Source organism: Watersipora subatra, chromosome 10 (genome assembly GCF_963576615.1).
Source record: "Watersipora subatra chromosome 10, tzWatSuba1.1, whole genome shotgun sequence".
Lineage (NCBI taxonomy): Eukaryota > Metazoa > Bryozoa > Gymnolaemata > Cheilostomatida > Watersiporidae > Watersipora > Watersipora subatra.
In genome coordinates, this window is record NC_088717.1 from 869,368 (window position 1) to 887,672 (window position 18,305).

General features: G+C 38.7%; 1 protein-coding gene across 1 annotated transcript in view; it reads right to left on the minus strand.

Annotated features, from left to right (window-relative positions):
• Window positions 1-18,305, minus strand: part of LOC137405943 (dynein axonemal heavy chain 2-like) — a 52,229-nt gene that overhangs the window by 5,589 nt on the left and 28,335 nt on the right. The window contains exons 44-74 of the mRNA XM_068092419.1: window positions 18,170-18,289; window positions 17,795-17,959; window positions 17,097-17,295; window positions 15,927-16,091; window positions 15,302-15,490; window positions 14,040-14,279; window positions 13,678-13,804; window positions 13,216-13,383; window positions 12,320-12,480; window positions 11,987-12,233; window positions 10,241-10,409; window positions 9,485-9,698; window positions 9,209-9,346; window positions 8,822-8,939; window positions 8,497-8,651; window positions 8,156-8,287; window positions 7,258-7,381; window positions 6,752-6,918; window positions 6,399-6,573; window positions 6,086-6,277; window positions 5,596-5,878; window positions 4,629-4,774; window positions 4,350-4,548; window positions 3,952-4,078; window positions 3,681-3,838; window positions 3,090-3,267; window positions 2,499-2,681; window positions 2,207-2,398; window positions 1,711-1,827; window positions 371-539; window positions 79-203 (exon numbers count right to left, since the gene is read on the minus strand). Of these exons, the coding sequence (XP_067948520.1) occupies window positions 79-203; window positions 371-539; window positions 1,711-1,827; window positions 2,207-2,398; window positions 2,499-2,681; window positions 3,090-3,267; window positions 3,681-3,838; window positions 3,952-4,078; window positions 4,350-4,548; window positions 4,629-4,774; window positions 5,596-5,878; window positions 6,086-6,277; window positions 6,399-6,573; window positions 6,752-6,918; window positions 7,258-7,381; window positions 8,156-8,287; window positions 8,497-8,651; window positions 8,822-8,939; window positions 9,209-9,346; window positions 9,485-9,698; window positions 10,241-10,409; window positions 11,987-12,233; window positions 12,320-12,480; window positions 13,216-13,383; window positions 13,678-13,804; window positions 14,040-14,279; window positions 15,302-15,490; window positions 15,927-16,091; window positions 17,097-17,295; window positions 17,795-17,959; window positions 18,170-18,289 (5,242 nt within the window). The remainder of the gene's footprint in view (window positions 1-78; window positions 204-370; window positions 540-1,710; window positions 1,828-2,206; window positions 2,399-2,498; window positions 2,682-3,089; window positions 3,268-3,680; window positions 3,839-3,951; window positions 4,079-4,349; window positions 4,549-4,628; window positions 4,775-5,595; window positions 5,879-6,085; window positions 6,278-6,398; window positions 6,574-6,751; window positions 6,919-7,257; window positions 7,382-8,155; window positions 8,288-8,496; window positions 8,652-8,821; window positions 8,940-9,208; window positions 9,347-9,484; window positions 9,699-10,240; window positions 10,410-11,986; window positions 12,234-12,319; window positions 12,481-13,215; window positions 13,384-13,677; window positions 13,805-14,039; window positions 14,280-15,301; window positions 15,491-15,926; window positions 16,092-17,096; window positions 17,296-17,794; window positions 17,960-18,169; window positions 18,290-18,305) is intronic.

Below are 18,305 nucleotides of genomic sequence, written 5' to 3' on the forward strand. Positions count from 1 at the left end.
ACTTACTTTAATCCGCTGACTCGCCTTAATCTGCTGACTTACTATAGGTTGCTGACTTTCTATAGGCTGCCGACTTACCTTAGGCACGTAATATGTTGGAAGAGCTGACAGTTTGAAAAAAGGTGCAGACGTTGCCTCATCCTTGAAGAAATCGTTAATGTAGGTGAGAAGTAGTCTTCTGTCCCAATCGTCAGTCACATGACCTGTAAACCAATCAGTGATGTGTATTCTTGAGAAGTTACTAGTCATCTACCGTTATACATTCAGCACCCTCTTGTATTAAAACTCTACTAGTTTTGAATACTAAACGCATTCCATAGTTTGGGTACTTAAAAAACTGACTAGACATCAGTCTAGCTTGAGTACTGACCTCCGTAGTTGATGCCAGCTATAAGATATTTAAGGGCGTCCCAGGGTGTATCCTCATATTCATCCAAGTAGATAGAGAGGAGATTCTCAGACACTTCAAAGTCTGAGTCATTGAAGTCATATGGAATATTCCAACCAAGCATCAAGAACTTGCGCCGCTCGAGAAGAACCTGTGAATGGAATCAGCAAAATTTAGCCTGTGATTTTCAGTTTATTTGTCACGCACTTTTATTAAAAATACAGAGGAAACATTGTTGATTGCATTCGTACAAAATGAGGTGTGAGGTATGAAGAAGTAAGCGGACCAACAAGACAGGTTGTTTTCTACATTGTACATGTAGAATGCTAACTTACTAAGTACTTTACTAAAATAACCAATTCGGACAGTTTCTGACTTAAACTTTGAAAATCACAAATTGGCCTTGATGAAGCAATACACGCAAACATAAGTTTACCAACAATACTGCCCGTATTCATAAAGTTACTGAAAAAGTTATAAAATTATTTAGAAAACCATGGAGCTACTTAGATGATCATTAAACTTCTCCGTAGAGCCAGAAAATGACCTTGACAGCCTTAAAAGCACCTAGACATCTGTGGAGCTACCTAAAGTGTAAAAGAGCTATTAAGACAATCATAGAGCTATTTGAACAACCACACGGTTCAGGGTACAATCATAGCACTCTTAGACATTCATAGAGCTACTTAGACGGCCATAGACTTATCTGCACAGTCATAGAGCTACTTCGTAATAGAGCTATCTAAACAAAAATAAAGTAACCTAGACAGCCACAGAGTTATCAAGACAGCCATAGAGTTACCAAAACAGCCACAGAGTTACCTAGACAGCCATAGAGCTACTTAGTAATAGAGCTATCTAGACAAAAATAAAGTACCTAGACAGCCACAGAGTTACCTAAATAAGCATAGAGCTACCTAGACAGCCATGTAGTTACCTAGACAGCCATAGAGTTACCTAGACAGCCATAGAGTTACCTAGACAGCCACAGAGTTACCTAGACCGCCATAAAGTTATCTAGACAGCTATAAAATTACCTAGACAGTCATAAAGCTACTTAGTAATAGAGTTATCTAAACAAAGATAAAGTACCTAAACATCCACAGAATTACCTAAACAGCTATAGAGCTACATAGAGAGCCATAAAACTACCTAAACAGTTATAGAGTCACCTAAACAGCCATAGAGCCACATAGACAATCATAAAGCTACCTGAACGGCTAGAAAGCTATCTAAAAACTATAGAGTTATCTAGAATGCTACAAAGCTAATAGAATGGCTATATATGATCTAATGTAATTAAACAAGCACAAAGCACGTACAGAGTGGAAGAAGCAGAGGCAGAATAAAAGTTTTCGGTACTTGTCCTGCTTCTGGCAGCGAGCAAACTGCTGCTCTGTGATGAGGTGATAGAGACGCTTGAGGTTGGCTTTCAGACCCTGCAGCAACAACAGCCATTGGTTAACAATAGAAAGACAAGAATAGTAATGCAGCTTTGGTAGGGGAGAAAACTCTAAAGATAAAATAAATATAATACAACTGGAGCACCGGGAACGCCATATTCACTGTTAAAATAAACTAGATAGTGAGGACTGTGAATAAAAAAAAGGTTTGAACTTAAATTTAGATGTTTGTGTTAGTAAATAACAACAGATACAAGGGGTAACTGAGAATGACAACCACAACATATTTTATCAATGCTTGCTTTTCTGCTTTTTACTGAGGTTTTTTTATCACAAGATCATGGTATGGGCAGCGCTAAACCCAAAAAACCACGTCTCACCCAAAAACAAAATTGTATATAGAAAAAATGCCCACCTTGGGAGGCTCTGTAGTCATCTTGATGCCAGCCTGAAGAATGCTAATCGGGAACTGCGGGTGAGGTGAGCTTGAAAGCCACAATCGGAAGTCTGGGTGCGTCTTCTGCACCTGCAGCTGCTCCACCAGCTTATCCAACTGCGGCATCCAACTGAGAGAGAGATGACAGTTGGCCAGGAACACCCAGTTACCCTAAAAACCAAAAGATAATGAGTACACCATGAGATGTTGATGAGGCACCACACTAGTATTTTAGCTACTTGTGACAGTCTATGAGCTGAGTCAAATTTACCTCATTAACTCCTTCCTTGATCATACGAGTAGCAATGGGCGCTTGACCTTGGCCAAGGGAAAGGGCGTGAAACCTGGAGGCCATGCCACTACTTTCGGCAAGCTGAAGGAGAGCGCTCGTCGGGTCAACTCCCGGTGAAAGTACGAATATGAGAGGAGTTTTGGTAGTCGAGTCCTCTACCACCTGAAGATATTGATAAGCTCATGAAAACTATCAGATGGCAAAGTGTCTTGTACCCAGCTGGTCAGAGCTGCTCATGAGCTAAACACTTATGAACATTTGAGCGCTTTTTGCATATTTTTGTGTGCCGTGAACTGCGGCGTGATTGGTGCAGGCCCTCTCTTCCCTCTTTTAACCCAATTAATGTGACCTAACTACAATAAACACAAAAAAATTCTACCGGCATTACAATGGTGATGAAACACACATATTTACTGGACATAGTGAGTAACTTTCTCCGCAATATTAGATTTATATCGGAGATCTTGAGCAAGGTTTGAATTTTATATTAAAACATCGATACAAGGATTTAGCCAGAGGCTCCTCCTCATGTTAAATGCAAGCTATATCTTGTGTGAATAAAACACCTACCTGCTGCATGTCAAGAACAGGAGGTTCTGTGAACTTTGACCCTAAATTGTTGACGATGAAGGAGGTGGCACAGAAGGCAACACGATCAGGACGTAGAGACCTCACAATGAGCATTCTTTGCAGTTCATTACAGGCATTGTCCCACTCTCCTGGCAGCGGCGCTGTCTCCGGCTCTGAACTGTATGGAGATAAGAGCTCCAACATTATGTTTAGTTAAGTTTGTTTGCTAAGCTGCCATGTCAGCAAGCTTAGATACAAAGTTACGGAGCGACAAAATTAAATCTAGTACAAGGGGGCCTTTGGTTAAGCTTCCTATTAGCCAGAGAGTTACCCTTCACATGCTCTCACATATATCTCTCTGCTTGCATTATGATCTCATCACAACTTAGATATAATGTATATATATTTCGATGTTCATAAAACAGGCCATGATTTATGAGGGAGTAGCTGTATACTCAACTGTAATGCTGCAAAAAAACCTAAAAGATTTCACCAGATTTCTACATTTTAGCATCTTGGATGGCCTTATAAAGGTCATATATGATTATATTTTAAAAGTTAGGCACAGTTACAGGGCCAGTTATTGCATACCTCGTATACCAGACATTCCAGTCTCGAGGGTATTGCTCGAAGGCAGTGATTATGCCATGAAAGTTGGTGAGTTTGTCAAGCTCAGTGATGTTATCCCAAGCAGCATCGGACAACCAGCCCGTACACGGATTGTCCATCTGATTCTCTCTATCAATAACCTACAGCAAGTAAGAGATAGGTGCTATAGTTCTGTCTATGCACACAAATTCTATCTATGCACACAAGTTCTGTATTAATCATACGCGTGTCAATACGTATGTCTATGACTCACAATGCCACCCCTCAAGAAGAAGCTGTACTCATCCATGTTGAGTTTGCCAGCCGCCTCAAGAATCTTTGTACAAATTTGGAATGAGAATAGGAGTTTGTGTTTCTCGAAAAGTCCTCGGCACGTGTATCTATCGACAAAAAACTATATAGAAAAACAAGGAAGAAGTGAACGATTGAAAAAATGAACAATTCTAACAAAAAACCAGTATACTTAATAAATGATATTGGTTGGCACCAAAATCATTGCACACGGTCGGTCAACAGTCAAAATAAATATTGATGAAAAGCTGTCTTATTCATCTGCCCAATAATATTAATATTAATAGTAACAGTAACAACATTAAAAAACTAGTGTCGTTGTTAATGGAAGGCTGACTATAGCCGCTGACTATAACATACCTGTAAACAGCAAAGGTGTGGTAGTCATTGAGGTTGGTGATTCTTTCCTCGAGCTTGCTGCTGCGCTGACTCTTGTCTATGGAGAGGTTGAATAACTCTATGTACGAGTCGAGCGAGAACTGGTACATAGGGTCAATCCTTCCAAGGTCATTAAGAACAAAGAAGAGAGTCGAAGCTCTTGAAGCGCACGGTCTGTAGCCTGTGAACCAAATTGATGATCAATTATTTGGAAATACTAAAAACTAAAACTGCGTTAAAGAAATCCAAACTATTTCTCACCTTCTCTCGCATTGTCGATCTTTATCTCTGTCTGCTCAGCAATAGTTAGCTGCTCAGAGACTTCCTGTGAGGTCGTTTTAGACGTCTGCAGAGTATTTACCAGCTGCTCATCATCGAGCAGGGATCCTTTCGCTTCGTTTAGCAGCCTGTAAAATACAATGACTTTTTAGATGTTTTTAAAATAATGTTACGAAAAAATCTAACATTGAAAAAGTAAAAAAAATTATTTCTATTTACATGTATAATATATATAATATATAATTAATTATTATGTATACAATTATATATAGTTATATATAAAATATATATTAAACATATTTATTATATATAAATATATATATCGTATGTTATATATATATATTATAAATTATTTATTATACACATTGTATAATATATAATTTATATACATGTATATAACTTATAATTATATGTGTAATACATATGATATGTATAAATACATCTACATATATATTTCTCAAAGTATGAGTGTATGTGTGTCCCTCCAGCCATAGCTATTACGTATTAGAATAGCTTAGCTGGACAATGCTTACGCAACGTCATGGCTTACTGTTATTAGAAGCCTAGCGCTTATTAACTACAGGTAGCTTACTGGAACTTTCCATTGGCAATGTGCCAGGCTAATAGTGGTAGGTGAGCAAGTGAGGAAGTGGTAGGCAACTCTCATCACCTCTTATTGTTCATAAGCTGATTTTTAATACCCGGACGACGCCGGGAGGCACAGCTAGTATAATATATAAATAAAAACTAATTGTAGAACTCTGTGAGATCCATTAGAAACCATTTCTCTCTCTCTAACTCAATCTGATTAGACCATATCTTCACTAAAAGCAATTAAACTACAATGCATTTTATTCCTAAAAAAGGACTTTTCACTTCCTTCACCGGAGAAATATTCCAGTAAACTAGCACCAACAAACAAGGCAGTAGTAATTGTAAGAGAATTCACCTGAGAATCTCATCTTCCAGCTCCACAAGCTTCTTTTTTCCAGCCGCAATCTTGAGCACAAGGTCATCTTTCTGTTTCTCAAGTTCAGGTGATTCCTTCTTCACTACTATACCGAGTAACTGTGCCTCCAAACCTTGCTCTTTGATGGCGAAGTTAACAAGAGTCGTCTTTGTGCTAATCTCAGGAGCGTAGTGAGGGTTGCTCAGTTTAGTAGTTACATAGAATCTGAAGTCTTCATTGTACTCGACCTCCTTGTCACCGAGTCTTATCATCAAAGCACCGCCTGCCATAGGTTATGGAGTCAGAGATACGCTAACACAGTCGTAGAAGGAGCCAGGGTGACCATAGACAATCATGCTGAGTGACATAAACTAAACATAAAGAATGTTCAGTATTCTATAGCAGAGTACTAAAGCTACTAAGAATGTAAGTGTTATTTCTAAGTAGAATAATCAATTTAGACTACATAGTGCGATACCACAAATCTGACCTATTTTGACGATGGCCTTGTTGAGTATAGAATCAAGAGATGGGTCAAGCTTTTCTTGTACATTCTGCAGTATGACAGGGAAGCCGTACTGTACACAGGTCTCAAGGGTTCTCATGTAGTCAGACATCTGCAGGTCGATTATCTTCAGGCCTCTCTTTGACTCCATGTTCTTTATCCACTTGATAGCTTGACCTATCAGATGAGACGTAACAGATACATTCTAACTTGTTCATACCCTACTAAAACTAGTTGATATTTCATCATGAGCTGCAGATGAGTGCTGCAACAAACCCTTAACGTCAGCTTCACATACCTTGAGGGTCAATCATAAGGGGCCAGCGCTTTCCTGCTGTCGTGATGATGCCGTTTTCAGTGCTGAAAGCATCGGATGGGAGGCCTTGAATAGTCCAGTCTCTCACCTGAGTTGGCTTAGCCATAAACTCGCAGAAGTTAAATTCTGGTGAAACTGGGATAAGTAGCTTGGTGGCCTACAACAAAATCATAAATCTACCAAAGTTCTCAAACTATCCAGTATAACAAAACATAGAGATACTAAGTTGCTCAAATTATTTAGAATAACAGAAACATAGAGCTACCAAATCGCTCCAACTATTCAGTAGATTTGCTGTAAATCACAGCTTACAATGATTATAAATTTATTATCACCTCTTCAATCCATTTGTTCTTAGAGAGGTCATCCCTGTAGTTGCTGAGGAAGGGGCCCATGTAGGACATGAAGGCTGAGGCTACGAGACAGTCACCCATAAGATACCCAATCTTCTCTTCCAATACAGAGACGGTCTCCTCCCACCTCACCTTTTCGCCAGCCAAACCTATATGGGTCAATGAAATGGTTGTAGTCAATCCTAAACAGCTAGCACAAAGTGTCAAACTTGACAGCTCCAGAAACCGATATATACCAAAAGAATTATTCTATAGTTCTCAGTAAAAATACTCATATGTAGCCAATGCAATAGAAACACTCTGACATGGCTTAACAACAACTAAACCATGATAAAAATGTTCCATACCGGTTAAGATGTCTAATAATAAAAGCACCAACTAGAGGGTATCAAGTCTAATTTTTATGTTATGATCAGCATATCTAATTAGTGTGTGAGAACAAAGAGACGCTTGTAGGAGTAGCTGATTGCGCTATCTGCCTCTCTTACCGGAGACCAACTTTCCAGCTCTTTCCAACATCAGCTCCGTTTGCTCGGCTTTTCTCCTCAGTTCCTCTTTCTGTGCCAGCTTGCTGTCATACTCTTCCTTCAACTCGGACATCTTTTTCTCTACCTGTCATCATACATGCCAGCATGCGACTACTTAATGTCAAGTCACAATTTGATGTGTTATTTTTAACACAACATAAACTTTAACAATCTGTTCTCCCATATTGTCATTCTATGCTCTAACTACATTTACTTCAATACCAAAGGTACACGGCACTCTTTGTCTTATTAAGACTTGTTCATGTCAACATTTAACAGGTGCTACACCTGTGGTTGACAACCTTTATTAAGAGTGACATATCAAGCGAGTGACACTTCTTGTCTCACTGACACTTAATCATGGCACAATTTAACAGGTGCTACATCTGTGGTTGACAACCTTTATTAAGAGTGACATATCAAGCGAGTGACACTTCTTGTCTCACTGACACTTAATCATGGCACAATTTAACAAGTACAACGCCTGTGGTTGACTTGCCATCCTTTATTAGTAGCGACACATCAAGTAAATGGCACTCTTTGTCTTACTGACACTTATTCATGGCACAAGTATTTAACATTATTATTATTTTTTATTTATTATTGTTTCTAATATTATTTAACATAATATTTTAATTATATTTAACATTGTCTGTCAAAGGTCAAGAGTCTTACTTTTCAAACACTATACACTCCTAATAGTCCTAATTAAATCTCCGATATTGTACCAATTTCGTAGCCTGATCCCTTGATCAATGAGAAGCAACTTCTGTAAACAACTGATACATGTAAAAGAGACTTGTTACATCTATAGAATTATCTAAACAAAGAGATTGTAAAAAAAGCTGGAGTCACATACCTCTGCAAGCTTAGCCTTGGCATCTGCAAGCAAGTTCTGTTTCTCTTTCAGTTGATTCATCGCAGCATTGAGACGCTGTTTCTTAGGCTCAACCACTCTGAAGATCCTGCCATACATCTCCATAGCTCGTACCTACAAGGAGTCGTGTTACCCACATTGTCTCATGGTGAAAGGAAGACAACTGAGAGCTGTTGCAAAAACATATAACTTTCACACAAGGGTCTAGGCTGCCATTAGTCAAAAAGATAACGAATAGCAAATCAGCATAACTAAAACTAAGAGATTATTATATGTTCTAAACTACACAAAAGAGATTTAAGCTGAGAGACAGAAGTCCTTACCCATAAACACAATGACTGAGCAGCACCAGAGACACGACCCACAGTCTCTGGTAGAAAATCAGGCATTGCACAGTATTGTCCAATCTTTTTCAACACCCGATCTGATATGTTGTCCTTGTCAAAGTTAACAAGAGATTTGATGAAATTGTTGTCGCCTGCAGAAGCATCAACAAAACATACTCATTCAAAGGTGGGCGAACGATTTAGCTTTCTGCAGACGAACAAGTGAACATACCAGCGTATGATGGCTGGATGAACTGGCAAAAACTTTTTGTTTTCATTTGGAAGCACGCTTAGTAGCGTGGAATTTACTTGTAGGACCTACCAAGTTGACGTTTGGCTTCTGCCCAGGATGGGTCGCAACCTTTTAGTATCATCACAGCCTGCATGACTGTTTCTACAAGTGTGGGTGGTCTCCCATAAGCCTTCACTTCACTGATATCCTGTTGGTAAAACCGCAGTATGCATGAGCAGCATTCAACATCTGATAAGTTGTGAAAGCCATCAAACAATTGATGGATTACTGGATTGTTAGATTATTTACAAAGATTGGTCTCTCTATAAATAAACCATCCAATATTGTACTCTCTGAGGCTACAGCTAGCTTATAATTACTTCTTGCAATCCAAACAAACCTGATACTACAAAACCGTCAAAAGTACAATGACCTTGACCTATCATGAATGATTTTGCTGCCAAATTGACCAATCACCTTTTTATTGAGAGCCTCCAAAGCTTTCCGCGCCTCCTCCAAAGCAGGCATTGCTTCCGCAAGGTCTGCCTGAGCAAGATCTGCCATTTTCTGACATTTGACCTCCTCTTCTCCAATCTTCAAGCTCGTTTGGGTGACCTAGAAATATATCAATTATAAGTCGATTTCACCCTTGAAACAGAAGTCAAATGAATTAATTTCAAACTACAAATAATGATAAATAACAGCATAAATGGTCATTACAACACAGGAAACCCTAGTTTCTATAGGACTCACAGACTTCTGCTGTTCATCTGCCTCTCTCTTCTGCTGCACGAGCACAACCAAGTACTCCTCACACTGCTTCTGAAATAGCGCTACTTTGACTTTTGCATCTTCAAGCTCGATTGACATGGCCTCGACCTTCTCTCGCGTTTCATCAATTTTGAACAGGCCGTTCTTGAGTTTGTCACGAGAGTCTCCGAGTTCCTTCTTCTTTTCATAAAGCAGACTGTAAAATGCATTCAGCTGCTAAACATATGAGCCTCTTTCTGAACGTTTATACAAAGCACCAAAACCTGCGCCCAACCTTTCCAATTAGCAATTCCAAAGTCATGTGGGCACAGGTAGTGTTCAAACTATTAATTGAACATGAGACGACTCCCGACAGAAACAGAATCGTTACTATTCTGAGGTGTAATTAATCAGCCAGTCTTAAACATCTCTCTTGGTCCACACAAAGCCATGATGCTGGATATTAATAATACATGCTAGTAGCTAATACAGTAACAGCTACTGCGTGTCTTCCCGCCTACAGTTGCAGCTGCAACCTTTGTGCAATGTCTACCATTAAAACTATCAACATTTTTCCACAGTTTATAATTTTAATTTAAAACACAAATATTACAGTAATTATTACACTAAAGATTGTCTCCCCTGAAACTTACTGTACACCTTCATGAGCAAACAAATATATCTACTAGGCCAAATCAGTTGAACCAATGAAACTGTTCGAAGGACGACGAGGTAGAAAGTAAGAAAGGCAAGACGTACGATTTGTAACCAGAGACAAGCTCGAGGTAGTTGGTAGGCGTAACATAGTTGTATCTCTTCAACTCATCCAGCATCTTCTGACTGTACTCACTCACACTCTTATGCATAATGGAGAACATCTTAGCGATGGCAGGCTTCAGTTTCTCTTCCTCCTCCTCCACTTGCATCCCTGATCACACCCAACAGTGACTTAACTGATGACTAACTACTGAATTTTGTGGAAAGTATTTAGGCTTTCACGAGAGGACAACTTATAAATTTTCTTTCTGACATAGAAGATTTTAATTTGGAAAGTGAACCCCAGTTAAGTTAAAGCTTACAGAATGCTCACGGTGTACTCTAGTATTCCATGTGTTAAATTTGTTAGGGAAGCAGAATAAAGTTGTCTAAAAAATCATCTAGAAAGTTGTATTGTAAACAGAATTAAAGCAGTCTGCCCTGAAGACCAGCCAATCATAGTGTACAGTCTGCGCAAAGTTGTTCAACTTATTATCACCACATTATCTCATGTTTAACTGTTGCTAAGGGTAACAGATTGATCACATGATCAAAACAAAGTATATCACATGATCATAACAAAATGTATCGCATGATCATAGGAGCACACCTAAACTGGAGACATTTGAAGAAACATTTGAACATTTATTCAATGGTACTGCGGGTGTTAGCCACCTGAGACATGGGCCTCAGAGAAGCATCAACCTCTTGAGACGATGACCTCTTTAGACATTGAATCCGGCAGACCGGTCTGCCGCGGGACAGGATAGACAGCGCATGGTCTAGCGATTACATGGACAGAAATAGTTAGCAGCTCTAAGAAGAGAAAGAAAATTTCTATTGAACAGGCTACATCGATCTTGGTCAGTTTGGGAGTTATCATACCTTACATGCTCTAAAATGAATTTAACTAGACTCTAATCATTGTATGCAGTAGTAATCGGAAAGAATTTTAACTGCGCAAATTGAAAAATCACAGCTACACTCCCAAAGCGACTTGATGTAGCCTAGCAATAGATCAGCCAGCTGATTGGAGGCAGGGTATAAAACTTGCTGCTGATTGGACGCTGGGCTAAGAAGTCAGATTCATACACAGACCTACCAGGAAATACTACTCCAGTTTTCCAGCCTGGCGTGATAAGGAGAGAGGATGGAGTTACACATGGGAAACAAGGAATACCTTTTTATGTAAATGCATAAAAGTTGGAGAACTGTGAGCAACTAACTATTCCACAAAAGCTAAAAATAGAATGTTATTCTACCCAAGACAAAATAAATATTAAATCAAAGACAATTTCTAGATGTGAGTATTCATATGTTTTCTGATCACATAATATATTAACACTTGATGGTCATACTGTATAAGGATAGTATGCGAGTATGAACGGTATTTGTAACGTATGTTTATAAATAAAGTTCATAACTTTCCAATGGTATTACAGCTATAACTTCCGGCCATAACTTGTATTCATAACAAGAAACCTCGGTGTAAAAATTGGTTTATACCAGCTTGTAGCGGCGATGATAGCCAGTACTAGTACGCATCTGTAAACCTTGCGTCTACAGCCAAGAGCAGGTCCAGTATAAAAACTTTGCCTAACCATGACATCTAGGACCTTATTCATAAAGACTTAATGTGTTTCTACTATGAGACATCAAGGAAAATTAATTCTTGTTCATCATTTTGACTATGAAAACACCAGTTTCAAATGAAAAGTAAAAAATATGTGTATATATATAAATATTTACCTTCGAGGTATTTCTCGGCCACCTCAAGAAGAGCATCCTGCGGCCACTCACAGAACCAGTCGATGGTCGTACAGTTAACGAAAGCTGGGTATTGCCGAATCCTGTTACGGAATGGCTCTCCTACAGGACTCATGCAGAGCACGACATGCAGATTAGATCGCACTCTGTCTATGAGAAATGCGAATACTGCCTGCGGTGTATCTTCCACTCCCAACTTTTTCACCTCATCAGCTAAACTATTCCGGACCTACCAGAGAGGAACACAGTGCACATTCATTATTTCGTTTGAGACTTTAGCTTATGTTATAAATTTAGTATTCGTGATATTCCTACCTCTTCAAATTCATCAGGTTTGTACAAATTGGGCACCTCCCCTGAGCTCAAGATGTTGTTGATGTCTTCTAGGAATGCCTCCTCCACGACTTGGACATCATTGAAAAGGAAAACAGTTGGCTTGTTCTCCACACCGGCAGTGAAATAAAGCCTCTTTAGATCTACATAAATCAACCACTATGTTGACCTGAGGTTATATGCCAGACATTAAAGCTTCAAAATTTTTCAAAATCACCAGACGATTCAATAAAATTATGGCAAATTTGCAATATTGAATCGAATGGCAATATATAGCAGATTGTTTAATCATAGATGATACGCAGTGTATCGTGATATTATTATTATTATTATGTAAAAAGACTTGTAATTTTTATTAAGATTTATTTGTGTATTTTAATTTAAAAGAAACCGTTTTGTGTTTGTGATAATTAGGAACATTTATTTCATGGTCGCCCGTGCGCGTGAAAGGACATGAAATGAGGGTATTATACAACCTGTGTGTTGTAGTTCCAGTATCGCTCACTCTGAAAATCGTCAGGTGTAAAATAAATAGTTATTACACGATTATATCATTTATACGATTGGTGATATCTCACTAAGTAGTGGCGATTTTCAAACCGTCTACCTTCAAAATTGCCATCAAACACTAAAATGGCCATGTTATGAAGTTCTAATAGACATAGTCTTGCACTCAACTACTAAAGAAAAGATCAGCATTATTAACAATAAAAACCCAATTATGAACAGCTGCTGACACTAGATAGGCGTTATCCCTTTGTTAGGCAACTTCTGTAGACAGCAATGGGAACAGAAGTTATCCCTTTGTTAGGCAGCTTCTTTAGGCAGCAATGAGAACAGAATAAACAATTAATCAGTTAATGTGTCGTAACACAAACCTTCTCTGAACTCCTGCTTTCTGTAGTTTCTTGTCACCTCAATCTGGAAGGTAGTGTAGTCACAAATGTAAGAAGACAAACGAGTGAGTGACTGTCGACCGCTGCCTCCAATGCCGATGAGCAGCATATTTCCTCTGGGCTGCCGAATTACACGGATGATTTTCGACACTGCAAAGATACATAAAACAACTGAATGCGTGCTAGGGCAGTGTTATTTGAGTTCCTGTTAGAAGCGAGTAAATAAGGCTGGCGTATAATTCCAGCCTCACAAACAGAAAATATCAACTCAGTTAGAGCCCTGCTGCATTTATGACTACATAACTACCTACTTCAATTGCTGCCAGCTGAACCAATGGTTGTGAGTTGATTATTGGAAAGACAAATCAACATATGGATTAAGGACCCATCTGGCAGTAAGGGATGCTCTAAACCGTGTGAGTTGTAGCATTAAAATAGTCTTACAGTGCTCTATAGCATCTTTGAAAAGAACTAGATCCATAGAGACAACTCCCGGGGCGCTGTTGTACTCCTCCAGGTAGTCTGTCATCTGTTTTTTCAGCTTATCCATGTTCTGAATGTCTTCATATACCTATGGAATACAACAGCCCGACTTCATGCATTTTTCATAAAATTAACTTGAGTGTCGCTATTCTTATTTAGCTAGCCTCAGGCCTTATTTATTGCTAGATTCTAGTCTATGTAGATCTCTCATGATTCCTTCTTAAGGAAGCGTCACGTCTGTTACGTCTGATACCCTGAGGACTGAGGAACCCCGATGAGCTATGAGACATAATTACAAGTCATTGTATGTCAGTGGAACTCACCAGATCTGCGCTGATGTAGTCACCGAAGATGGGACTCTGTTTGTTAGAGCAAATATTGTGGAAAGTCTGATCAAAGACGCTACCAAGTTTATCGGTGATGATGTTGATGAAAGCCTCTTGATCTTTTGAGTCGACTAGACGGTCGGAAAAAACTCGGAAGCACTCGTGCAGCCAAAGACGGGTCATTGCTAACTTGGTGTCATGCTCGTTGCGGTTGGCTCTCAGTAGGCCTTGGAAGATCTATAGGGGTGAACATAAACTGTACATATACAATACATCAACTGTACATATACAATACATCAACTACACATATACAATACATCAACTGTACATACACAGCACATCAACTGTACATATACAATAACATCAACTGTACATATACAATACACCAACTGTACATATAGATGTACAATACACATCAATTGTATGTATACAGTACACACCAACGGTATTTATACAATACCCATAAACTGCATGTATACAAACAATACACATTTCCTCTATGTATACAATACACCATCAACTGTATGTATACAATACACATTTACGGTACGTATACTGTAGACACATAAACTATATGTATAAAGTGCACATCAACTGTACATATAAAATACACATCAACTGTACATATAAAATGCACACCAACTGTAGATATGCAATAAACATCATAGATAGCAACAGGAAATGGTGAGTAATGGATACCTTAGAGATGTCACTCATATAATAGGTAGCAACAGGAAATTGTGACTAATGGATACCTTAGAGATGTCACCCATATAATAGGTAGCAACAGGAAATGGTGACTAATGGGTACCTTAGAGATGTCACTCATATAGTAGGTAGTAACAGGAAATGGTGACTAATGGGTACCTTAGAGATGTCTCTCATGTAGTAGGTAGTAGCAGGAAATGGTGAGTAATGGATACCTTAGAGATGTCTCTCATATAGTAGGTAGTAACAGAAAATGGTGACTAATGGATACCTTAGAGATGTCACTCATATAGTAGGTAGTAACAGGAAATGGTGACTAATGGATACCTTAGAGATGTCACTCATATAGTAGGTAGTAACAGGAAATGGTGACTAATGTATACCTTAGAGATGTCTCTCATATAGTAGGTAGTAACAGGAAATGGTGATTAAAGAATACCTTAGAGATGTCACTCATATAGTAGGTAGCAACAGGAAATGGTGACTAATGGATACCTTAGAGATGTCACTCATATAGTAGGTAGTAACAGAAAATGGTGACTCGTGGGTACCTTAGAGATGTCTCTCATGTTGAACAGGTAATGAATCTTTGCTGGAGTTGGCAGGAATCTCGCCACAACAGCCTGATAAACCTCAAGGGTTCCCTGGGTCATCAGATCTCCAATTGGCTTCACATCCTCCTCAAAGTCCTGCAGCTTCTGGTTGATCATCGTTCCGAAAATTCGCTTGATCGTTGAGTCCTGTAAATTAAGAAAAGACGATAATAGAGCTATTACTAGTTGCAATAGAGCTACCACACCTAGTGAGAGAGTTGTCAATAGTCACAATAGAGCTATCACTGATGGCAAAGAAGTTACCATTAACAGAAATAGAGTGACTTTTAGTGGCGATAGAGCTACCTCTGAAAGCGATAGAGTTACCACTGATGGCTACAAAGTGATCACTGATTGTAATAAAGTTATCTATAGCGACAATACAACTGCCACTAATGCCAATAGAGCTTCCGCTAATAGAACAGATACCGAGCTCCCACTCAGTTAACATCAGTGGCAATAGAGTTATCACTTATAATAGTATTGGTAATTGATAAGATTTCAAATGAGACAATACAGTTGCCGATGACGATGAGAATTGACACTAGCTGCTAAAAGATGATAATTTTAGCGTGAAACTTACCGAGGGGAAAGTCATATTTATGAGATTGAACTTGCTCTGCAGGCGTCTAGAAATAGCCTGCCTTCCGCCACCGGGAGGGCCCATGGACACGACCACAAACATGTCCTTGATATGCTTTACTGTCTGCTTCAGTCTGTCATACCAGAAGCCATAGTCGAGCCAAAGCTGAAAGCGAATTGGCAAAAAATGCTACACATCAAAAGGCAACAGCTGTTCGGCAACTTTGTAACAAGAAAGGATAACTCCATAAAGTTATAGTAGGTCAATTTTAACAAGAAAGTGCGATAAGGTGTTCTCATAAATACAACTATTGCAACTATTGGCTGTCACTTCCTCTACCAACTTCCTATATCGTGGGTTATAGAAAGAGCTAAAGTCAGCGTGAACACAGCAGCAGAGTCAGAAAGACAGCGAGTCAGTTATTACTACAAGGGTATGCTGACGCCAAAGAGCCGCATGAGTTGGTGCTTTAACTGTAAAGAAACAAATCTGGATGTTGAAGTAACGATGCTGTTCAAAGCTGTAGCATGAACAAAGTAAAAATATCATAATAAAAAAACCTTAGTCAAGCTGACAAACATTTTCTATATTTAGAGCGTATAAAATCACAAATTTGATATATTATGAGCGAAAATTTTATTCAAAAACCAAAGTACATGTACTAAAAATTTTTTAGAGCTGTTTTTTGTATTTATGAAGTGATTACAAGTTAGAACAAAGAAGCTCAAATTCAGTGTTAAAATTAAAAACAATAAAATTTCTTTTTGTTTCAACTTCATCAAATAATCACCAACAAATGTGGACCTATTAAGCAGTGATACATAGTCGATGTACCTTCCACTATCAAAAATCTCTTAGCTATTTTTCCGCGCATGTTAGAAAAAGAACTGATTTTTACATTCTTAGATTGATGCTGTTTTCAAATAAAAACAAACTATCTCAAAAATTGTTATTTTACATCCATTCAAAACTATTAATTATTGGTTAGTAATTGTCTTACTACAACTACTAAGAGAAGACAACTACATAGCAATAATAAAAAAGCAGGTTAGACCATTCAGAGCAGTTTTCAGTATACTCGAATTGCAGTTTATATTCAGGATAGCTGAAAGTTTAAAAACTACAATAGTACTGAATACAAACAAAACATAGAAGGGTGGCTGGGAGTACCTTAATGAGCTCAAGAGGGGGCTGTGACCCAAAGGTGTCCTTGGCAGGCATGTTGAAATCGTCCATAAATGTCAGTAGCTTCTTTCCACCAAGAGGTACGTAAACTCCTTTTGTCCGCTTCTCCACTCGTGACTCAATGATATCCTGCACATTATTAGACGTCGTCTGCGCGGACATGTTCACTGTTAGCACGTTGTACCTATAAAAAACACCGATATCAGTAGTTACACACTACCAGCTTTGGCAAAAAACAAGAATCAGAGGCTCCGTCCTGTCATCGCTGTATATGTAAATACTTCTTGTTGGACCGTCACATTTATATTCCGTGTCTGAACCAGTTGTAGCTAAAGGCACAATATAAACAGCGGGGATGAATGCCGAGTTTGAAGAGCACAGTCTAAAGGTACTATCTATGGGCCATAAACTTATTAACTATACTAACTAACGGTTAACGTTAAAACTATTAACTATATTAAGTATAGTTAATAGGTCTATGCTATGGGCTATGACTGCTGAAGCAAATGTGATACCATAACAATCATGCTGAAGACAAAATTAGAAAATATTTTACTTGCAAAGTTTTATCAGCAGAAACCCCTGAGACTGGTTCATAATCAGAATACTGGGATGGAAAGTTCTTAAACAAAGAGGTAAAGAAGAGGAAAATATTAATATGATGAACAAATAAATTGACCTACCTGGAGGGATCAACCTTGTTGAGCACCTCGGAAACGACAGACGTTTTGCCTGTGCCGACTGGTCCAACGAGCATGACTGGGTGAAAGTTGTCGACAAGTGTAGACACTAAGAAGTTGTATCGGACCGTGTCAACGGTCGGCACTATTATTCTGTAGAATGGGAGGCTACAAACAGACAAAATCCATTCGCCTCTTTTCTAAAGTGAAACGGTGCTATTCTTTGTATTTAGAAATTTAGCTCAAAGACTATTCCTATTTGAGAGGATGACTTATGAGAGCCCTTTGCAAATTGAGGCTGCGCCTTAGGCTAAGAAATCCTGTTGCTTATAGCAGTTCATACTTCAATACAAAACATTCTTGTTAAAAGGTGACTACCTCGCATTGTACTTCCAGCCACTCCTGAGCTTCTCCTCCCAGTGAACCCACGACTTGCTCTTCGGGTCCACCACATATTCATAAATGCTGTCTTTGTTAGGAAACGTGCCCTCCATCTCTCTAAAGCAGACGAGTA